The sequence below is a fragment of the Oryctolagus cuniculus genome, chromosome 13 (genome assembly GCF_964237555.1).
Source record: "Oryctolagus cuniculus chromosome 13, mOryCun1.1, whole genome shotgun sequence".
Lineage (NCBI taxonomy): Eukaryota > Metazoa > Chordata > Mammalia > Lagomorpha > Leporidae > Oryctolagus > Oryctolagus cuniculus.
The window spans coordinates 90858519-90882816 of record NC_091444.1 but is presented as its reverse complement, the minus strand read 5'-3'; the positions used below and the strand labels follow the sequence as shown (position 1 = coordinate 90882816).

General features: G+C 38.4%; 1 protein-coding gene across 21 annotated transcripts in view; it reads left to right on the top strand.

Annotated features, from left to right (window-relative positions):
• Positions 1-21991, top strand: part of LOC103346877 (ankyrin repeat domain-containing protein 26) — a 144289-nt gene extending 122298 nt beyond the window's left edge. For 15 of the 21 annotated variants that reach the window (XM_070055876.1, XM_070055873.1, XM_070055874.1 and 12 more), the window contains 5 exons: positions 3439-3542; positions 4844-4886; positions 6194-20081; positions 21019-21135; positions 21721-21991. In XM_070055876.1, coding sequence (XP_069911977.1) covers positions 3439-3540 — 102 coding nt within the window. In that variant the 3' untranslated portion in view covers positions 3541-3542; positions 4844-4886; positions 6194-20081; positions 21019-21135; positions 21721-21991. Of the gene's footprint in view, positions 1-3438; positions 3543-4843; positions 4887-6193; positions 20105-21018; positions 21136-21720 lie in introns of all 21 variants that reach the window. The other 6 variants (XM_070055861.1, XM_070055864.1, XM_070055859.1 and 3 more) reach the window with 6 other exon arrangements.
• Positions 21992-24298: the final 2307 nt, after the last annotated feature.

The following is a 24298-nucleotide window of genomic DNA, read 5'->3' as shown; positions in this document are numbered from 1 at the left end:
TTGAGGTGAATTGAAAGCTCATCTAGTTGGTGCCTTTCCAATTTCTTGATGTAGGCACCTATTGATATAAACTTTCCTCTTAACACTGCTTTTGCTGCGTCCCATAAGTTTTGGTATGTTGTGCTGTTATCCTCATTTACTTCCAGAAAGTTTTTGATTTCTCTTTTGATTTCTTCTATGACCCATTGTTCATTCAGGAGCATGTTGTTCAATCTCCATGTGTTTGCGTATGCTCTAGGGATTCCTGAGTTGATAATTTCCAACTTCATTCCTTTCTGGTCTGAGAAGCTGCATGGTATGATTCTAATTCTTTTGAATTTGCTGAGACTTGCTTTATGGCCTAGTATGTGGTCAATCCTAGAGAAGGTTCCATGTACTGCTGAGAAGAATGTAAAATCTTTAGCTGTAGGATTGAAAGTTCTGTATATATCTGTTAGATCCATTTGGGCTATAGTGTCGTTTAAATCTACTGTATCCTTGTTGATCTTCTGTCCTATTGATCTGTCTATTTCTGAGAGTGGAGTATTGAAGTCCCCCAGTACTATTGTATTGGGGTCTAAGTCTCCCTTTAAGTCCGTTAATAAATCTTTTAGATAAACTGGTGCCCTGTAGTTAGGTGCATATACATTGATAATTGTTATATCTTCCTGTTGAATTGATCCCTTAATCATTATATAGTGTCCCTGTTTGTCTCTCTTAACAGTTTTTGTGGTAAAGTTTATGTTGTCCAATATTAAGATGGCTACGCCCGCTCTTTTTTCATTTCTGTTGGCATGGTATATCTTTTTCCAGCCTTTCACTTTCAGTCTGTATGGATCTTTGTTGGAAAGATGTGTTTCTTGTAAGCAGCAAATAGATGGGTTTTGTTCCTTAACCCAATCAGCCAATCGGTGTCTTTTAACTGGACAGTTCAGGCAATTCATGTTCAATGTGACTAATGATAAGTGGTAACTTTGCCCTGCCATTTGCCAAAGATAAGTTCTAATATATGCTTTGAATTCCTTGTGATCTTTTGCTGTGAGGTTTCCTTCCTTGGTTTCCTTCCTTTACCTTCTTTCATATTGATGACCGTGTTTCTGTGTTTCTGTGTGTAACACATCTTTAAGCATCTGTTGCAGGGCTGGACGAGTGGCAACAAATTCTTTCAATTTCTGTTTGCTATGAAAAGTCTTTATTTCACCTTCATTCACAAATGAGAGCTTTGCAGGATATAATATTCTGGGCTGGCAGTTTTTCTCTCTTAGTACCTGGGCTATATCTCGCCATTCCCTCCTAGCTTGTAGGGTTTCTGATGAGAAGTCAGCTGTGAGTCTGATTGGAGATCCTCTGAGAGTAATCTGACGTTTCTCTCTTGCACATTTTAGGATCTTTTCTTTATGTTTCACTGTGGAGAGTTTAATTACAACGTGCCGTGGTGAGGATCTCTTTTGGTCGTGTTTATTAGGGGTTCTGTGAGCTTCCTGTACTAGGATTTCTCTGTCCTTCTCCAAACCTGGGAAATTTTCTGCTAATATCTCACTAAAAAGGCCTTCTAATCCTTTCTCCCTCTCCATGCCTTCAGGAACTCCTAGAACCCGAATGTTGGGTTTTTTAATAGTATCCTGAAGATTCCCGACAATATGTTTTAGATTTCTAATTTCCTCTTCTTTTCTTTGGTCTGACTGTATCCTTTCCTGTTCTCTGTCTTCTAAGTCCGATATTCTCTCTTCTGCTTCACCCATTCTGGTTGTAAGGCTCTCTATTGTGTTTTTCATTTGATCTATTGAATTCTTCACTTCAGTCACTATCCCAGTTTCCTGTTTTACTAGTTGTTTCGTTTCATTTTGATTCCTCCTTAATATTTCATTTTCACAAGAGAGATTTTCTATCTTGTCCATTAAGGATTTCTGTAGTTCAAGAATTTGTTTTTGAGAACTTCTTAATGTTCTTATCAATTTTTTGAGATCTGCTTCTTGCATTTCTTCTATGTCATCATCTTCATAATCTTGAATTGGGGTGTCTTTTTCATTTGAGGGCGTCATGGTGACTTCTTTGTTTTTATTACCTCGGTTTTTATGTTTGTTATTTGGCATATTGGAGATATTTGGTTTCTTCACTCTGGTGCTTTTTCTTGTTATACTATGACTCTAGATTAAGTGGACTATCTGTTTTTGATGGAGCCTTAGGGCTTGAGATGGGTGTGGCCTGAGAGCTCTGTTTGGTGTGCCAAAGGTGACACTCCCAGGTTAGGCGTGGTAAATCTCTCTCTCTCTCTCTTTCTTTTTTTGATTCAAAAGGGAAGTAATTCCACACAGCTGAACGAAGTTGGAGGTAGTTAGCAGGCAAATGATATACCCACAGGAGCCAGAGATCGGAAGCTCTTTCCCAAGGACCACACAGGGAATCTGTTCGGCCCTCAGAGTGGGCTCAAAGTCTCCTTCAGTCTCCCACTGGGTTGCCAAAGTTACGGAATTGTAGCATCTCTGGAGAGTGCTCACGTGAATTCCGTGAGTTCTCTCCCCCACCGTCTCTTTTTTCACAGCCTCAGTTCAGTAGCACCACAAATTTACTAGGTCCTAATCTCCTGTTAATTCGCCCCGCCCAGAGTCAGGTTTTTCTGCTAGGCTCAGGGCCGGTGCAGACCTGAGGTCGCTCTGCTTATGACGTATGTCCAAGATGGCGCCTGCTCTTTGTCTTGCTCGCCCTTGAGAAGTGAGCGGAGAGAGAGAAACCCGTGTCCATACCAGTCACCTTTTTTTTTTCTCTCTCTCTCTCTCTTTCAGTTAGCCTGGTGAACTTCCCCCCCCCCCGGGGGTCGTTCCCTCTAGTCTCCTCTCTCCGCTTGCCTGCCGGTGTCTCGGGCTATTGAGGTTTGGCTCACCTCGCGTTCCAGAGCTGGTGTGTTGAGTCTGCCGCTGGTGTCCCAAACTGTGGGCTCCCACGCTCTCCACGCAGGTCCACTGTGAATCACGCGTTCCGGAAGAGTTTCTTCTGCTGTTTCCTCCCCTACTCTTCCTTGAACCTGCAGTATCTCCACTTTTATTAAACTATCTCTCCCCGGACTATCAGTGTGCTCCTTCCTATTCCGCCACCTTGCCTCCTCCCTCAAGTTACGGTTTCTTTAACATGAAAGTAAGGAACTTTTCAAGAAGGACATCTCATTTTTTCTATGTAAAACGTATACTATTAAATATTTTTGAGTATAATATAAGATAATATCATCTATTATACATAGGAAATATATATATATAGGGGGACTATTGAGGAAAATAAGATTACATTGGTAGTTCCTTCATTCAAATTATGTAAGAATGTGATTTATACTTTATGTAATTTTTATTAATGATAACATAAGATTCTACCAGTAACTGTTCTTTCCAACATATTGTAGTGAGTTATTCTCCCCCCCCCCCATATTCTACTTGGTGATGCTGTTGACACATTGTTCAATTTCTAAAGTTTGCCCTTCAGGATCTTGACACCTCAACTTCATGGGGAAGATCTTTTCAGAACACTGAACAATATAGGAGTCAACAAAATTTTTTCTTCATGCCAGAATAAAGGTATTTATATTACTTTATCATGATCTCCATCAACTATTTATTATGTCATGTATAGGAGTATTTAAAGCCTGTTGGGATATTTTATTAGATAATAACTTTTATATAACATATTTAAGTAAGAATATTCTAGAGACAGCTGCAATATATTTTGAAATATTTCTTCACATTTCATAATTAAGTGGATAATTAAAATTAATAACTTCTTAGTACTGTATTTGTGAATTGTATGAAATGTGTTTATATTAAATAATTTTTAAAAAATATGAAACTTAAAAACAAATGTTTCAAAATTTGACTACATTTTTACAACATTTATTTTAAAGGCAGAGATGGAGAGAGGGAGGGAGAGACAGAGAGGTTCATTTGCTTCTTCACTCCCCAAATGGACACAATGGACAGGGCTGGGCCTGGCCAAAGCCAGAGCCTGGAACTCCACCCAGGTCTCCTACATGGGTGTCAGGGGCCCACTCAGGCTGTCTCTCGCTGCTTTCCCAGGTGCTTTATCAGAGAGCTGCAATGAAAGCGGAGCAGTCGATGCCTTAATATAGGATGCTGGCATCAGAGAAGCTGCTTACCTTGCTGGTCTACAATGCATGCCCCATTGCTAACTTCCTAAAAGAAATGAAAATTAAAAGAGTTATACATTGGTTTCCTTATTTCTCATTCTAGAAAGTCATGCATCTAACAATTGAATTTGAAAATTAGAATTTTCTGAATACTCGTGTCCATATGAATACAGTACTGTTGTGTTATAATATACACAGGATGGTTTTTTTATTTAATGTTTTCCCAGTAGAATTTTTACATGACATTATGACAATACCACTTTCTTTACTTATTTGCTTAATATTCCATGATGAAAATACCATGTAATACTTAAAAATTAGTTTTTCTAGAAGTGGGTAATGGAAAATTCAGTTTATGGAAACACATGAAAGTGAAAAAAATCATCTTTTATAAAGTACAGAGTTGTTCTAGTAAGTACAAAGTCATTCATTTATTGTAAAATCTGACTTGACTTGTTTTAACCTTTGTACTAATTAAATGCCACCTTTCTAAAATAATATGTATGAAACAGATTAATGCTAAATGTACTTTTTAATCATATTTCCCTATTGGGTTAACATAAAATCACTAGGAATTTTGTTTAATAAATGTGACTGTTTTTCTATTTAAGCCATCTTCAAGTTTGGTCTAGTCTTTAAAAGAATTAAGGACCATATTTTTAACTGATACTTTATTCCCATGATAATGTAACTAGTTTAACTTAAATATTATACATAAAATTTGCCTTATTTCAGATGTGGAAAGCACAACACAATTTAAGTAGCAAACGAGATGGAGGTATGTTGTCAAATTTTGTGAATGCATTGATTTATGACATAAACTGTAAGTAGCAAGTGGCATCCCTTTTTATTTTTGGTTCACTACTTTAGATAAAGCTAATGAACTATGTGAACATATCAACATTATAATGAGGAATATATTTATTATATAGTCTTCATATCCCATAGCTTAAAAATATCTCAAAAAGGTTTATGGGCTTCTCTTTTTCTGATTCTACACTTTGTACGCTTCTGCTGTCTCTGTGATACTGTCAGCCTACCTACGAAAGCTGTTTTCAGAAGACAGTGGCATCATCAGCTTCTTAAGTGCTTCGTAGTGACATAAGGGCCATCTCAAGTCCTTGTCATAGCCAGTCAAGCAATGACAGTTCATAAGCAGCTGCTTGACAGTAGACTTAACATCTGGGCTCATTTACTTTTACCCTCAAGAAAGTTTCCAAAATCCTTAGCAAGGAACAAAAACACAAATCCATTTGTCAAGACTAACCAGCCTACTTATGATACCACAAGTTCTCTTCCTGAGCTCTATCTCTTTGCATTCAGTCTGCTTTCCATCTATCAGGTATACTTTTTCCTTGTACTGTCAACTTCCATGACACTGCCACTAAAAAAACCTGCAGTAATGACATAAAATTCGAAACAATTTCTCTTCTGTGTGTGTTATGATAGTGCCCTACTTTATTCCTATCCCCATAGGGAAGTTGCCTCTTCATCTATATTTTTTAAAGATGTATTTATTTATTTAAAAGTTACAGTTCCACACAGAAAGGGAGGTAGAGAGAGAGAGGTCTTCCATCCACTGGTTTCCTCCCCAATTGGCCATCATGGCTGGAGCCAGGAGCTTCCTCTGGGTCTTCCCATGCAGGTGCGGGGACCCAAGGACTTGGGTCATCTTCTGCTTTCCCAGGCATAGTAGAGAGCTGGATCAGAAGTGGAGCAGCTGGGACTTGAACTGGTGCCCATATAGGATGTGGTGGCTTTACCCTCTCTGCCATAGCTCTGGCCCCTTCATCTATATTTTTAGACATAGCATATGGTTATTTAGAGATGGACAGTATTATCTTCATCTTTAATCACATTGTTAAGCTGAGGAAAGAATGAAAAAGAAGAAAAATACAGGATCACTGATATTTAACTCACAGTAATAATTCCATTGTGTAAATATAGACAAATTATATCTAATATTAATTTTGTACTTTAGTAATATATACAAATTTTTCTTGAAATTATCAACTTGTACTGATTTAAGAAGTTAATTATGACATCTTTGATATTAAAAAATGGAATTCTTTCTTTTTTTTCCAGCTACTGAGGAACTTAAAAAGTGACCTAGGAACCAACGAGTCCAGTTTAAGTCAACGTGTATTTTTAAAAGTGTCAAAAGAATATGTACACATTTTAAAGAAAAAATATGCTCTGTATTACAAACAATTACTGACCACTGCTATGTAACACATTTACCATTTACTTATGCTCTATATTATAAAATTTTACTGACCACTGCTTATGGAACACACCTGTTATTTCTTTTTAAATATATTATGTGGGAAAATCTTCATTAACTGAAACATTTAGTGTTATGTATCTACAATTGAAATTTTGTATTTCCAATTTATATTTTTGAAAAGATAGAGATAGTGGTAAGGGAGGGAGCAAGAAAAAGGGAAAGGGGAAAAGAGGGGGAAAACAGAGAGATCCCCCTTCCAATAGTACAGTACCCATATATCTGCAGTGAAATATAGGTGGGCTGTGCTGAAGCCAGGATCCAGGAATTCAATTCAGGTATCCTACTTATGTGGCAAGGATCCAATTACTTGTTCTATCACTCGCCACTTCCCAGAGCACACATTATTGGAAGCTAGGAATCAGGATGGGAGCCTGGTCTTGCTAGGGATTCCACCAGGGATGCAGGATATTTCAAACGGCATCTTAATTTCTGTTCCCAATGGCAGGCCACTTGCAGCACATGAAACTGTTTGTTGGGATGTATAACTAACTTAGCACAGATTTTGCAAATGAAAAGCAGTATGATTAACTTTTACAAACTCAATTGTCCAAATGGTGGCCATTATACAGCACCCAGAAAACCAAGTTGAATTGAATACTTTAATGGGATTAATTAAGGGCTTCTTTGTATTTGCCAATTTTTGCTACTACATACAAACCTAATGATTTGGTAGACATCATTTTGGTACACTGATACTCTGGCCAGTGTCAATACCATTGCTTGGATGCAATATAATTTTATAGTGCTACCAAAATTATGTAATTTTAACTTTAGGCATTGATTCATACACCTTCTTCATGGAGAAATTATGTTTACCTATGGCTTTCCATGTTTCCTTTTTAATTTTTATTACCTTTTAGGAAACAGTCTTAAAATTTAAAAAAAAATTAAGTTTTAGTACAAATAATTTGCCCTCTTAAAGAAAGTGAGAGTCATCTGCTGACATTATGCCATCACCTCTGACTACTTTGGAATATATTTCCTATAGTTAAGGACATACTAAATACAATAAAACACTCAGAATCACAAAGTTAACATTATTCTGTGTATCTGCAGATTTTTTTCCAGTTTTGTTACATGTCTTGTGATGTCCTTGATAATAAGAGAGTCCCACTCAGATCCATGAATTTCTTTTAGTTGTTGCCTTTCTTAGATTTCTTCAGTCTGGAGGAGTTCCTTCCTTTTCTTTGACATTAATGACCATGGATCTTTTGAAGACTAAATTCCAATCATGCAGAATGTCCCTGATTGGATATTTTCTGATATTTCAGTATAATTAGGTTAGGATTATACACTTTTTGTTAAGGGCATAACAGAAGGGATTCTGTGATCATTGCATACTGTCATGTAACCTACACTTTTGATTTCTCCCATTACTAGTGATGTTGCTGATGCTGTCTGTTGCATTTCTCCTCTGTAGTGTTCCCTTTTTTACATTTCACTTAGTTTTAATCAGGTTACGTCATTTGAGACTAAATATCTGTCCTTTCTCAATTTTTTATGATTCAATTTTTATGTTTTTTATTTTTTAGAAAACATTTAATAAATATAAATTTTGAAAGTGCAACTTTGGGATTATAGCTGTTTTTCCCCACATAACCACCCTTCCATCCAAAAATCATCCCACCTCCTATTCCCTCTCCCATCTCATTCTTCATTAAGATTATTTTTAATTATCTTTATATACAGAAGATCAACTTAGTATATACTAAGTAAAGATTTCAACAATTTGTACCCACACAGACACACAAAGTATACAGTACTGTTTGAAAAATATTTTTACCATTAATTCTCATAGTACAACACATTAAACACAGATCCTACATGGGGAGTAAGTGCACAGGGACTCTTGTTTTTGATTTAACAATTGATACTCTTACATTTATGACATCAGTAATAACCTGAGGCTCTTGTCATGAGCTGTCAAGGTTATGGAAGCCTCTTGAGTTCAAAAACCCCAACCTTATTTAGACAAGACCATAACCAAGTGGAAATTCTCCCCTCCGTTCAGAGAAAGGTACCTCCTTCATTGATGGCCCATTGTTTCTGCTGGGCTCTCACTCACAGTGATCTTTCATTTAGGTCATTTTTTGCCACAGTGTCTTGGCTTTCCATGCCTGAGAAACTATCATGAGATTTTTAGCCAGAGCTGAATGCCTTAAGGGCTGATTCTGAGGCCAGAGTGCTGTTTAGGGCATTTGCCATTGTATGAGTCTGCTGTGTATACTGTATACTGCTTCCCATGTTGAGTCATTCTCTCCTTTTTAATTCTATCAAGTATTATTAGCAGACACTGGTCTTATTTATGTGATCCCTTTGACACTTAATACTATCTTTATGATTAATTATGAACGTAAACTGATCACTTTAACTAGTAATGGCATTGGTACCTGCCAACTTAATGGGATTTGGAGTCCATAGCACGTTTTTAGCTTTACCTTTAGGGGTAAGTTCAAGTGAGCCTCTGCCGAACTGCACATCTCTTCCCTCTCATTGCCATTCTTATTTTTAACAGGCATAAATTTTCAGTTGGATTCTAACTGCTAAGAATAATTGTGTGTTAAATAAAGAGATTGATCAATGGTATTAAGTAGAAAAAGAAAATACTAAATAAAATAGTAAGTTTTTCCTTGACAGTAAGGACACGGGCTGATCAAATCTCTGTTCCTCATAGTGTCAGTTTCACTTCCACCATTTTCTATGTAGGTGCTTGGTTAGTTGTCACAGATCAGGGAGAACATATGATATTTGTCCCTTTGGGACTGGATTAATTCACTCAGCCTGGTGTTTACCAGATTCCTCCATTTTGTTGCAAATGACTGGATTTCATTTTTTTTATCGATGAGTAGTATTCTACAGAGTACATATCAAATAATTTCTTTATCCAGTCTACTGTTGATGGGCATTTGGGTTGATTCCATGTCTTAGCTATTGTGAATTGAGCTTCAATAAACATTGAGGTTCAGACAACTCTTTTATTTGCCAATTTAATTTCCTTTGGGTAAATTCCAAGGAGTGGGATGGCTGGGTTGTATGGTAGGGTTATATTCAGGTTTCTGAGGAATCTCCAGACTGACTTCCATAGTGGCTTGACCAGTTTGCATTCCCACCAACAGCAGGTTAGTGTCCCTTTTTCCCCAAATCCTCACCGATATGTGTTATTGGTAGATTTCTGTACATAAGCCATTCTAACTGGGGTGAGGTGAAACCTCATTGCAGTTTTGATTTGCATTTCCCTGATGGCTAGTGATCCTGATCATTTTTTCATGTGTCAGTGGCTGTTTGGATTTCTTCTTTTGAAAAATGTCTATTGAGGTCCTTGGCCCATCTCTTGAATGGATTGTTTTGTTGTTGTGGCGTTTCTTGATCTCTTTGTAGATTCTGGTTATTAATCCTTTATCTGTTGCATAATTTGCAATTATTTTCTCCCATTCTGTTGATTGCCTGTTCACTTTAATGACCTTTTCTTTTGCAGTACAGAAACTTCTCAATTTGATGTAATCCCATTTGTTAATTTTGGCTTTGTCTACCTGTGCCTTTGGGGGCTTTTCCAAGAAGTCTTTGCCTGTGCCTATATCTTGCAGAGTTTCTCCGATGTTCTCTAATAATTTGATGGTTCCAGGTTTTGGTTTTGATCTTTAATCCATGTTAACTGGATTTTTGTATAAGGTGTAAGGTAGGGGTTTTGCCTCATACTTCTGCATGTGGAAATCCAGTTTTCCCAGCACCATTTGTTGAAGAGACTGTTCTTGCTCTGGGAATAGGTTTTAGCTGCTTGATCAAATATAAGTTGGTTGTAGATGTTTGGACTGGTGTCTAGTATTTTTACTCTGTTCCATTGGTCTTGCCATCTGTTTCTATATCAGTACTGTGGTGTTTTGATTGTAACTGCCCTGTAGTCTGTAGTATGTCTCGAAATCTGGTATTGTGATGCCTCTGGCTCTGTTTTTGTTGTATAAGATTCTCTGGCTATTCGAGGTCTCCTGTGCCTCCATGTGAATTTCAGCATCATTTTATCCAGATCTGAGAAGAATATCTTTGGTATTTTGATTGGTATTGCATTGAATCTATAAATTGCTGTTGGAAGAATGGACATTTTGATGATATTGATTCTTCCAATCCATGAGCATGGAAGATTTTCCCACTTTTTGGTATCCTCTTCTCTTTCTTTAAAGTTTTGTAATTCTCATCATAGACATCTTTGATATCCTTAGCTAACTTTTTTCCAAGGTATTTGCTTTTTTATTGTTGCTGTTTTGAATGAGATAGATAGAAGTTCTTTCTCAGCCATGGCATTGTCTGTTTATAGAAAAAATGTTGATTTTTGTGCATTGATTTTATATCCTGCTACTTTGCCAAACTCTTCTATGAGTTCCAATAGTCTCTTAGAGGAATTCTTTGGATCCCCTAAATAAAGGATCACATTGTCTGCAAAGAAGGATAATTTTAATCCTTCCCAATTTGTATCCCTTTAATTTCTTTTTCTTGCCTAATGGCTCTGGCTAAAACTTCCAGTACTAAACTGAATAGCAATGGTGAGAGTGGGCATCCCTGTCTAGTAACAGATCTGAAATGCTATGGTATCAGCCTTGGATTTTTCATAAATTACCTTGATTGTGTTGCAGAATGTTCCTTTTATACCCAATTTGTTTATGTTTTCATCATGAAAGGGTGTTGTATTTTATCGAATGCTTTCTCTGCATCTATTGAGATAATCATATGGTTTTTCTTCTGTAGTTGGTTAATGTGGTGTATCACCTTGATTGATTTGCGAACGATGAACCATCCCTGCATACCAGGGATAAAATCCCACATCTTTCTGATGTGTTGTTGCATTCTATTAGCCAGAAATTTATTGAGGATTTTGACCTCTATCCATCAGGGAAATTGGTCTGTAATTCTCTTGGCTGCATCTTTTTCAGGTTCAGGAATTGAGGTGATTCTGGTGTCATAGAAAGAATGTGGGAGGATTCCCTCTCTTTCAATTGTTTTAAATAGTTTGAGGAGAATTGGAGTTAGTTCTTCTTTAAATGTCTGGTAGAATTCAGCAGTGAATTCGTCTGGTCCTTGGCATTTCTTTGTAGGGAGGGCCTTTATTAATGATTCAATTTCTGACTTGCTTATGAGTCTGTTTAGGTTTTCTGTGTCTTCATAGTTCAATTTAGGTAGGTTGTATGTGTCCAGCAATCTATCCATTTCTGCTAGATTTCCCTGCTTGTTGGCATACAACTCTTTGTAGTAATTTCTGATGACTCCTTATTTCTGTGGTGTCTGTTATGACATTCCCTTTTTCATCTCTGATTTTATTGATGTGGGTCTTTTTTTTTAAGCTAGTTGGGCCAATGGGGTGTCAGTTTTGTTTATTTTTTCAAAAAAACAGCTCTTCATTTTGCTGAACTTTGGTAATTTTTTTGGATTCAATCCTGTTGATTTCCTCTCTAATTTTAATTATTTCTCTTCTACTAGTTTTGGGTCTGGTTTGCTGCAGTTTTTCTAGATCTGTGGGGAGCAACTCGGACTAGACTAAGTTACTGGAATTAAGACTTATTCTATGCATCTGCTTTCCCACAATATGGCGCTGAGAAGGGAAACAGCTTCTACACAGCTGCCTCCAGTTCAACCAATAAACTGTGGGACCTGCTCCTGATTGGAGGAGAGCAGCATACTCGGTGTGTGGGTAGCAGAGTTGGGATTGGCGGAAGAGGACTATAAAGGAGGAGAGAGACGGCATGCACCAGGAACATCTAAGGGGAACACCTGTGCAGCCACCGAGAGAGCCGGCCGGCGGTGTGCCGCTCCCCTGCGGAAGTGGGGAATGTGGCAGGGGGAACCGCCCTTCCACGGAGGTGGAAGGGACGGCAGCCAACCCGGGAAGGACCAGCAGCCAACCCTGGAAGAACCAGCAGCAAACCCGGGAAGGGCCGAGCAGACGAAAGAACAGCGCAGGGTCCTGTGTCGTTCCTCCACGAAGACGGGGAGCGACATAATGGTGCCGTGACTCGGATATGAAGCCTAGGCAGGGCTTAGTGTCGTTCCTCCATGAAGAGGGGGAGCGACAAGATCCTTGAGATGCATTGATAACTCATTTATTTGGTGCTTTCCAATTTCTTGATGTAGGCACCTATTGATATAAACTTTCCTCTTAACACTGCTTTTGCTGTATCCCATAAATTTTGATATGTTGTATTGTTATCATTTACTTCCAGAAAGTTTTGATTTCTCTTTTTGATTTCTGTATGACCCACTGTTCAATTTGGAGCATGTTGTTCAGTCTCCGTGTGCTTGCATATGCTCTGGAGATTCCTGAGTTGCTGATTTCTAGCTTTATTCCATTGTGGTCTGAGAGATGCATGTATGATTTTGATTCTTTTGAATTTGCTAAGACTTGCTTTATGGCCTAGTATGTAGTCAGTCCTAGAGTAGGTTCCATGTACTGCTGAGAAGAATTTATATTCTTTAAGTGCAGGATGAAAAGTTTTATAGATATCTGTTAGATCCATTTGGTCTATATGTCAATTAAATCTACTGTTTCTTTGTTGATTTTCTGTCTGGTTGATCTGTCCTTTGCTGAAAGTGAAGTATTGAATTCCCCCACTACTACTGTATTGGAGTCTTAGTCTCCTTTCAGTCTCTTAACATATCTTTTAAATATCCCGGTGCCCTGTAACTATGTGCATAAATGTTTATAATAGTTACATCTTCCTGTTGGATTGATCCCTTAATCATTATTTAGTGTCCCTTTTTGTTTTCTTTTAACAGTTTTGTTGTTAAAGTCTATTTTGTCTGATATTAAGATGGCTATGCCAGCTCATTTTTCATTTTGGTTGGCATGGAATATCTTTTGCCAACCTTTCACTTTCAGTCTGTATGCACCTTTGTTGGAAAGATGTGTTTCTTGTAAGCTGCAAGTAGATGGGTTTTGTTCCTTAATCCATTCAGCCAGTCTGCAAATTTTGACTGGAGAGTTGAAGCTATTTACGTTCATTATGACTATTGGTAAGTAGTGACTTGCCCTATCATTTTTCCAAAGATATTTCTAATATATATTTGAACTTCCTGTAATCTTTTACTGAGAGATTTTTTTTTCCTTTACCTTCTTTCATGTTGATGACAGTGTTTCTGTGTGTAACACATTTTAAGCATTTTTTGCAGGGCTGAATGAGTGGTGACAAATTCTTTCAATTTCTGTTTGCTATGAAAGGTCTTTATTTCACCTTCATTCACAAATGAGAGCTTTGCAGGATATAACATTCTGGGCTGGCAGTTTTTTCTGTTAGTGCTTGGGCTATATCTCGCCATTTCCTCCTAGCCTGTAGGGTTTCTGATGAGAAGTCTGCTGTGAGTCTAATTGGAGATTCTCTGATGGTAATCTGGCAATACTCTCGCACATTTTAGAATCTTTTCTTTATGTTTCACTGTGGTGAGTTTGATTACAATGTGTCATGGAGAGTATCTGTCCTGGTCCTGTCTATTGGGAGTTCTGTGTGCTTCCTGTACTTGAGGTCTCTTTCTTTCTCCAAACTTATGAAGGTTTCTACTAGTATCTCACTAAAAAGGCCTTCTAATCCTTTTTCTCTCCGTGCCTTCAAGAAGTCCCAGAACCCAAATGTTGGGTTTTTTAATAGTATCCTGTAGATTCCCAGTAATATTTTTTAGATTTCTAATTTCCTCTTCTTGTCTTTGGTTTGACTGTATACTTTGCTGTGCTCTGTCTTCTAAGTCTGATATTCTCTCTTCTGCCTCACTGATTCTGTTTTTAAGACTCTCAACTGTATGTTTTATTTGTTCTTCTGAATTCTTCATTTCATTTTGATTTCTCTTCAATATCTCAATTCCATGTTCTATTGGATTCCTCATTTCATTTTGATTCTTCCAAAGATTTCATTTTCTTGAGAGAGATTTTCTTTCATGTCCTGCATGGATTTCAGTAGTCCATGCATTTGTTTTTGATTACTTCTAAGTATTCTAATCATCAAATTTTTGAGTTCCATTTATTGCATTTCTTCTTTCTCATCGACTTCATAATCTTGTATTGAAGTGTCATGTTCTTTTTTTTTTTTGACAGGCAAAGTTAGACAGTGAGAGAGAGACAGAGACAGAGAGAACGGTCTTCCTTCCATTGGTTCACCCCCCAAATGGCCACTATGGCCAGCATGTTGTGCCGATTCGAAGTCAGGAGCCAGGTGCTTCCTCCTGTTCTCCTATGTGGTTGCAGGGCCTAAGCACTTGGGCCATCCTCCACTGCCTTCCCGGGCCACAGCAGAGAGCTGGACTGGAAGAGGAGCATCCAGGACAGAACCAGCACCCCAACCAGGACTAGAACCCGGAGTGCCAATGCCGCAGGTGGAGGATTAGCCTAGTGAGCCACGACACTGGCCAAGTGTCATGTTCTTTTAGGAGTATCATATTGTCTTCCTTATTCTTGTTTTTTGGATTGTTCCAATTGTGGTTTGGCATTTGTGGAGATACTCATTGATTTCTTCTCCCCCCCCCCACTTCAGTGCCTTTTATTGTTTTACAATGACTTTGTAGATAATTGGACTGTCTGAATCTCTAGAGGCTTGTGGTGTGTGTGGCCAGAGATCTCTGTTCAGTTTTTCAAGATTAAGGGCATGCCTAAGGTGACACCCCCAGGTTTGGCATGGTAAATCTTCCCTCCCTTTTATTTTTTAATCAAATGGGAAGCAATTCTGCTCAGCTGAGCTCTTCTCCTCGATGGCAATCAGTGCCTGAGTGCTAGCACGATTGGGCATAATATTCATCTGCTCTGTTCCAAGGACCACGCAAAGGATCTGTTCAGTCCTCAGTGTAAGTTCATATTCCCCTGCAATGTCTCTCCCGGGTAACCAGAGCTGTCTGAGCTTGCAGCATCTGCCAATGAGACTCAAAGTCTCAGCCACACCTTGAGTTCTCCCACACACCCTCAGGTTTTTTTTCCCACAGTCCCAGTTCAGAAGCATCACACAGTCACAAGTTCCTAGCCGCCTGTTATTTCTCCCTACCAGAGTCGAGTCTCCACTCAGCTGATTGCTGGTTGCAGCCCAGAGCTGGAACAGCTGTTACATATGTCCAAAATGGCGCTTACTCTGTTGGCTCCTATGTCTTTGTAAGGTGATTTGAGAGAAATGTGTCTGTACTCTCCCTTTTATTTTTTATCTCCTCTAGTTAGGCTAGTGTACTTTCCCCCACAGGGCTTCAAGCCTCATTCCCTCTAGGCCCTTCCTGCTGCTTGTTGGCCAGTGTCTCAGGCTACTGCAGTCTCATCTCACCTCACTTTCCAGTGCTGGTGCCTAGGCTCTCAGCTATTTGAATTCCAAGCTGTGGGTGCCCAAGCCCTCCATGTAGGTCCACTGTGTCCCTCTAATTACAGAAGAGTTTCCTCTGCCATTTTTTCCCTAACTCTTCCCTTAGACTACACTATCTCCTCTTTTATTAAACTATCTTCATCTGGGCTAGATCAGTAAGCTCCCTGCCTATTCTGAAATCTTGGAACAGACAGACAAGCTTCCTTAATGCATGTGGTCTCAGCGCAGCATTTTAAGAGCTCTCAAATTTTCAACATATTTTTTTACTTCTATCAGTATAAATCCATGGTTTTTTTCCCCCCAAGGGTTCTATATATTGACAGTTTGTTTCCTACCAGTTCCTGGAGGTATTTTATTTTATTTTATTTTATTTTTCTGCTCCTACTCCTAGAACAATAATGAGAAAAAGTGAATATTATAGGTATTAATGTATCATTGAAATTTCAAAGGGAAATAGTATATATATGTTGTATTTGGGATTTTTGTTTTGTTTGATTTTTGTAGATAGTCTTTATTAGTGAATTAGTATTCTATTGATGTATAACATCATCACAAAATTACTTTCTCAAAGTCACATGCAATTGTAATCTCATATTTTGTCTGAGTCCATTCCTAGTGGCTAGTCCCAGTTCTTGACCTTGAGGACTACCTCAAATCACTTTGTTCATTCAGGAAAGACAGTTTGTCACCTATGATTTTTAAATCTGGATAATCCATTATAACCTACTTTTGTACTAACTTTTTTTAATTAATGATTTTGGAATTGTAAAACATCTGCAAAACTCTTCACAGTTCCCATACTGTAATCATCAGAGGGAAGTCACAGATCATGCTCACACTCAGCAGAAGCTTACACAACTTGACAATACTAAGAGACAGAAACGACTGTCGCCACACTCTCAAGTGTCCACCTCAGCTACATGGAGGAAGTTCCTTCATCACAGTAGTTTTTTAAATTCTTATCACAAGTGAAGGTTAAATTTCATAAGATGTTTATTTTGCATAAATGTAGATTTGTTTGAAAATGGAATTAGAGTTAAGCGAGGATGGCTAAGAAATGCATCTTTGATCATCTTCATGGAGTTTTAAAGATTTGGTATCCGAACTTCTGTTAATGGTGGCTGGAATCTCAAGGGTCTTAGGACTGAAATGTCTGAGGCTCTGAACACCTCTTTGCTTTACCCACAGCAGATTGGGAAAAAGAACAGTCTGTTTCTTTCACTCTGACACCAGTCAGCTTTTTGTGCTTTCTCGGTGATCAGTGGATTGTTAAAACTCATCCAGCTTTCTAGACTTGCTACAGTTTGAACTGAAGTGTGTTTATGTATGATACTAAAGGAAACACACAAGCCTGAAAATACCCTGTCTGGAAATAATGAGACCTTGAAGAGACATTAATTAACTTCCTATTTTAATCTGTGGCATCTATGTAGCTTCTAAGTTCTTTTAAAGAAGATTTATTTATTTATTATCTATTTAGAAGAGCCATAGCTCCTTGAAGTTCTTTCCCAACAAAGCTTAAATCTGTCAAGTCTGATTTGTAATCAGTTACAAATGTGACGTGGACAGAAAGATACATAAGGAATTTAAAAATCAATATTTGTATATCCTTAGTGTTTCAGCACATCTTCTCACAGCTTAATTCTTTTATTACAGCTGAAACTGAGACCCTAAATAATGCATTGAATTTTTATACCATCAGACCCCTGTCTCTAGTCTTCCTTCCTTACATTGACTCACTGAATTGAGGGACTTTAATAGCCAGCCCTGGAAGGTTATAATCAGATAGCACCTTAATGACTGGAATAGACTCAACGAGTTTCATTTAGGGGAATTTTAGGCCCAGAGCAAAAAGCACTGAAGCCCACTGGCCATCCAAACCCTGGTCTGAAGAGTTTGGCATTACTGACTAGTGAGGAACTTCAGCATGATCTGAGCCTGTTACTAGATGAGATAACCACTGTGACTCCAGCCAGCCCCTTATTGCCCAGCTGAAGAACAACATACAGCTGTCCCTATTCTACTCTCCTAATATTCTGACTCCCACCTTCTTACAGCCTCCTTTTAAAAATTCCAAAACACCTTATCCAGCACATTGGTAGTTCTGGAGTTAGAAGTCTTCTACCCCCTCATCTGTTGATAGACTGAACGGTATCTTTTCCTACCCTCACATCTTATCAGTATTTTGACTGAGCACTGGAAACAGGAACCAAGAACATTCAGAAATGGAAAATTTTGGCAAATGTGGCAGATATGTTCACACCCTTGTTGCTGCCAGGTGCCAATGGATAGATGGATAGAACAATTGGCTGTGGCAATGCACCAAGGTGTACCCACTCAAGCTGTTGGAGGAGGGAGAGGCCACTTCAGTCGGTGTTAACAGTCCCTGCTTTTGAGGTTTTGCCTTCTGGGGGAAACAGGGACAATCCCAGCAGCTGCCAGAGCCACTTGTTGCCCTGGGGAAATTCATATATTATGTTCCATCTTTGTTTTTGTGGTTTCAAAAATATTTATGTTAAAAACAGAGTAAAAGAGAAAGAGAGAACTTCCATCTGATGATTCACTTTCCCAAATGGCTGAAAAGGCCAGGGCTGGGCCAGGCCAAAGCTAAGACCCTAGAACTCCGCTGGCTCTCCCTTATGGGTGCAGAGGCCACTGTACATGGGCCATCTGCTGCTGCTTTCTCAGGACCATTAGCAGGGGGCTGAATCAGAAGTGTAACAGACAGAACTTGAACTGCTGCTCATATGGGATGCCAGCATTGCAGGTGGCTGCTTCAGCCACTGCACATCACTGCCAGCTGTACCACGGTTCTTTTAATCTGTTTTCCTTTCATCATTTTGGCCATCTTCTAGAATGTAGTTTAATTGCGGACTTTATTCCGTGGCTTTCAGGTCAGTTCCTGCATGCTCTTTTCCTCCCCAGTTCTGACTCTAGTATGATTGGACAGCAAATTTTTATCTTAAAATCCTAGATGACAGGATAACTTGATTTCTATACTAGTGGTTTTACCCCCTTGGTACCTGGCCAAGAAAACCACTTGTGTTTCACTAAGGTAATTTCTTGTGTTCTTTGCTTTCTGTGTTGAATTCTCATTGTTTGCGAAGAGCTGAGTGTTAATAAGGAAGATTGCTTTGGGTGTTTACTCATTTTCCAATATTTGGTGATCACTATAAGTATGACTACATCAGGCCTGTAACTGATTAACTCACTCTAAGTGGGTGGATATTATTTCACAATGAAAAGTGTCCTTATTTTGAACAGTTACTTTGAGGGACTCCTTCCCATCACTGGCCCAGAGATTGAATAGGGACAGTTTCATAAACCTGTCAGATATGTTCTGAGACATTGTATCAACAATTCTGATTCTTCTCTAAAACCCTAAGCAGTGTTCTTAAATACAGATTTCAGACTGCTTTAAAATCAACGGAATAGGTAAGAATGTCCAAAACTTGGGGGGGAAATCCTGGAACACCTAGAAAGTATCTAATGTAAAACAGGACAAAAGTTAATCAGACTAAATGAATTAATGACATCTGGGGATTTCCATCTTTCATTTAAAGTGTTGTTGGTTCTAATATTTCAATGTTTCACCTTCTAGGTCCAGGAAAACTGTTCCCGTGATTTCAGTGGTTTACTGTATTTTGGTAAAGTGTTGTTCTGTAACCAGAGAAGAAGTGTTTACTTTCTACTCCCTCCACTTAATTGCTCTAACATTCAAAAATTTTTATAAATATGGTATATGTGGGGGGGGCAATGTGATTGTCTTCATGAATTCATCAGAATCTGTTCCAATAACAGAATATATTTGGAAACATTGGCATATCTAAATCTCATGCATAAAATGCCTGGCTTGTAGGGCCTTCAGTCTTGCACTGAGTAAATGGACTTCTCGAATATTTTAGCATATCCAATAATTTCAAAATACTAGACACTGCAGCTTTAAAAAAATCTAGTTTTGTCATAGATTTGCCTTTTAACTTGGAGAATTTTCCAAGTGTGAGATTATATGTCAAAGGAAATTTAGTTACTGTATTTAAGGCAAATAGCCAATCCACAAACTATAACATACCTGCTTGTAGACTGTAACTCTGTTCATTGTTTTTAGACTGCTAACTTGGAGAGTTTTCTGGGTCTGAGACTAACATGGATACTCAACCTTTCATGCTGTACTTACATGAAAAGTCAGTTATCATGTCTACTATTTGATTGTATCTCTATTCACTATTTTTAAGATGTCAACCTGATTTATCTTGTGCTTGGTGTTTTCCTATTTGAGTTGTGTGCCTACTGCCTGTAAGAAGTCTACAGAAGTACAATTCTCAGCAGGATAATGCCTGGCACTTTGAGGTGATGATTTGCACCTACAGAATAAACAAAAGTAAGTTTAACAATGGACTTCAGGTAAATTTAGTTTGAGAGCCACTTGTTTAACCTCTCTGTTGCTCAAATTGGGACAAAACTGTTCTTTGAAAATGCCTCCTGTTCATGACTTCCCTTCCAACATGGTAGCAGATCAATAGCTGGGTCAAATCTAACTGGGCAATGAGGGATAAGTAAAATTTAGCTGCAGGATGGCTGATCAGCGTTGTGCCCCCCAAAAGATCTTGATCACAAAGAGGAAATAAATATCAAGATGGAATCACAGGTTTTAATCCTAAACAAAATTAGGTTAAAGCCAAGAGGTTTTAAAGGGAGGGTCATTATGTGTGGTTGCCTGGTAGTCACTGTCACAAAAGACTCTGATAGAACTATACCCATTAAAGAGTACCCCAATTTCAAAAGAGAGATGCTAACTAGAAGTGATACCTGCCATCCTCACATGTAGTGCTAGATTCTATAGACAGCACCTACAGCACACCTAGGGAGGTGTTGAGAAAGGGCTTTGACCTCTTTGTACATGAGAAGCAAGGATTAGGACTGGAAGGAATGACTCAAAATTTGGGGAAAATAAAATGACCAATGGTATACATTTAAAAATGTGGACATTCCACCAAAAACTGGCTGCGGTGTCTGAGAATAACAGCCACTTGTGAAGTACTGCAGGAGACAGAGCTCACTTTTGGTCATCTCACCACAGTGCATACAGCTTACTATGTGCTGCCGCTTCTGTAACAACAAGGATCTTACTGCTTACTTCAGGCCCTATGGTAAAAACTAACCTGTACTATTTGATAACTGAAATGGTCCTGTAAAACTGAATCATATTTTAATCCATCCACCTTGCCCTCAGACTCCCCTGAGGAAACTATGTGACTGATTATAGGTCATGTAAGATACATCTTATTAGGCTGGATCTGACTGATATCCCCTTACAGGTTACAGATCGGGAACTCTTCGTGTATCAAAACAGCTTCACAGGACAGGACAATCAAGGGTTGGATATGAAGTAGTAACTCTCCCAGAAACTGCAGAATCAATAGCACTGCCACAAGGTATCTTAACCCAGAAAGCTGAGCTCAAAGCACTCTCCCATCCCTTGCAGCTTAGAGGAAGCACAAGAATAAATATCCACAGCATTGAAAGGGGAATATTGATGGCCTTGGCTGTTGCTGGGTTAGCAATGATGTACCTGGGCCTCCTTTTTATTCAAAGAAAATAGAAAAACATACAGAAGTCTGCCAGTTTCCAAAACTTGCCTCACAGTTATGTCTTCCACTGGTAGGATCTTACTATCTCTGTCCCACAGTTAGGAATGGGGACTGAATTTGGCACATTGAAGCCTTGGCCAATTATATTCAAAGTGTCATAAATGACAGAGCCAGAGGACTGTGCTTATTAAATAACAGAAGTTTCCTACTGAGGCAAGTAGTTCTCTAAAGCTACAGCTGCTAGGGGGAAAACATGCCTCCCCTGAAACAGAATGCTGTGTAGACATTGTTGATAATTCCACAACTATCTCCTTAGCTCACCAAGATAAACACACTCAGGTTGGTTCTATGTTTTAATCTATGGCTCCCCTCCTGCTATGGGACTGAACAATTCTGGTGGAAAAATAATCTTTCTGGTTTTCATTACAGGGAGAGGAATGCTAGTGTGTCATCATTGTGGAATGAGGAGGCACCTGCAAGATAAAGCTGTGCAAAGATAAACTGGGCCAGAATCTATCATGGTTCACTTCACATGCAGCTGTCCATATTCTTTGATCCCCTATTCCTGATTCTTCCTTCCTTGTAGCCTCCTTTAAAATCCCCAAATCATCCTCTTTCAGCAGGGTTCCAAATACTGGGACAGAAGTATGCTATACTCTATCTTCAATAGATTAAATTATCTATTTCTTTTATGCTTAAACTTGTGCTTTTTATTTTCAATCAGCACTGGGAAAAAGTAATGAGATTTTAGTAGCAACCACTTTGAGAATGTGGAAAGAACTTGAATTTTATAAGAAATTACCCAAGCTGGGATGTGGATCTGTCCACAATTATGGTTGTAAAGGCAGTGGTCCTAACAGTGCTCTGCTGCCCAGTATACTGCCTGTACCCAGATAACATGCAGGCTATGCCTGCAGGGTCTTGGCTCTTTAGGAAACATAGAGACATAATGAGATTCATGGGTGATAGAAAACCACTGTGGACTAGGTTGGCTGGGGAAGTGATGGCAGAATGAGAACAGAACAAACATGGGTGTTTTTATTTTTATTTTTTTAAGATTTATTTTATTTGAAAGGCTGAGTTACAGAGGGAGAGGGATAGATGCAGATAGAGAGATCTTCCACCCACTGGTTCAGTCCCCAAATGACTACAATGTCTAAAGCTGGACAGGGACAAACCAAGGATCCGGGAGCTTCTTCTGGATCTCCCCCATGGGCACAAGTACTCAATAACTTGGGCCATCTTTTGAGCTTTTCCCAGGCATGGTAGCAGGGAGAAGGATTGAAAGTGGTACAGCTGCTACTTGAACTGGTGCCCATATGGGATTCTGATCTTGCAGGCAGCAGCCTAACCCATTATGCCAGAATGTTGGCCCCCAAACTTGGGGGGAAAATGCCCAGGATCACCTAGCCATCAGGGAAATGCAAATAAAAACCACAATGAGATTTTACCTCAAGCTAGTTAGAGTGGCTATAACTCAAAAATTTTTAAAAATGCAGCAAGGATGGGAGAAAAACATACATTAATGAACTGTTGTTGGCAATGTAAATAGGTATAACTATTATCACAGAGTGTACAGACAATCCTCAGAAATCTGGAAATAGATATACCAATGAACAAGCCAGCCTACTCCTGGGAATTTACTCAAAGGGAATGAAATCAGCCAATGAAAGGGGTTTGATGCCCCCAGGTTTATAGAAGCTAAATTAGCAATAGCTAAGATATGGAATCAATGCAGATGTCCATCAACCAATAATTGGATAAATGAAATGTGGTATATATACATTACAGAATAATACTCAGCCATAAAAATGACTGAAACCCTATCTTTTGCAACACAATGAAAATATGGGAAGTAATCAATGGTGAGAGCATAAAGAAAAAGATCTTTTAGAATGTGGTAACATGTTTGTAACTAGACTGAGGGGAAAGAGGTATTGAAGAAAGGTATGAAAAAGATAGTCATATGGGATGTAACACACATGGAAAATTAAACAGACTAGGAGAGAATAGTCCAAGACTTAAGAGAAAAAAAAAAACTCAGCTCAGAATACTGTACCCTGCAAAGCTCTCATTTTGAATAAAGGTGAAATAAACACCTTCCATAACAAACAGAGATTGAAAGAATTTGTCACCACTCATCTTACAAAAGATGCCTACAAAAGCCTTGTGAAAGATGCTTAAGGATGTGTTACACATAGGAACAAAGAAAGTCATCGTTAGGCAAGAATGTGAAGGCAAAAAATCTGCCAATAAAAACAAAGGAAATGCAATGTAAAAAATAGGAATATTTATGGAAAAATGATAGGGTCAAGTCATTATCAATAGTAACCATGAATTTAAATGGTGCTAACTCTCAAGATACACATTGGCTGAATGGATTAAAAAATAATACCCATCTATTTGCTGCCTACAGGAAACATACCTCACCAACAAAGATACACACAGACAAAAAGTAAAAGGATGAAAAGTATATCCCACGCTAACAAGGCAAAAAAGCACAGGTGTTGCCATCCTAATACTGGAAAAATAGACTTTAACAAAAACTATTAAAACTGACATCTTAATGTATGCTAAACTGATCTTCTGTATATAAAGAGAATCAAAAATGAATCTTGATGTGAATGGAAAGGGAGAGGGAGTGGGAGGGACGTTATGGGGGGGAAGCCATTGTAATCCATAAGCCGTACTTTGGAAATTTATATTCATTAAATAAAAGTTAAAAAAAAAAAACCTGACAAAGGCACTATGTAATGAATAAAGGATCAATTCAACAGGAAGATATGACTATAGTATCCAAGTACAGGGTGTACCAGCTATTTAAGATAAATATGAATGAATATTAATAAAGAGACATAGACTTGAATACAGTACTAATGTATGATTTCAATACCTGTCAATACCTGTCTATAATCAATGCACAGATCAACTAGACAAAATCAACAAAACCAACAGTGCTAATTGACACTATGTTCCACATGGACCTAATTGATATCTACAGAACTGT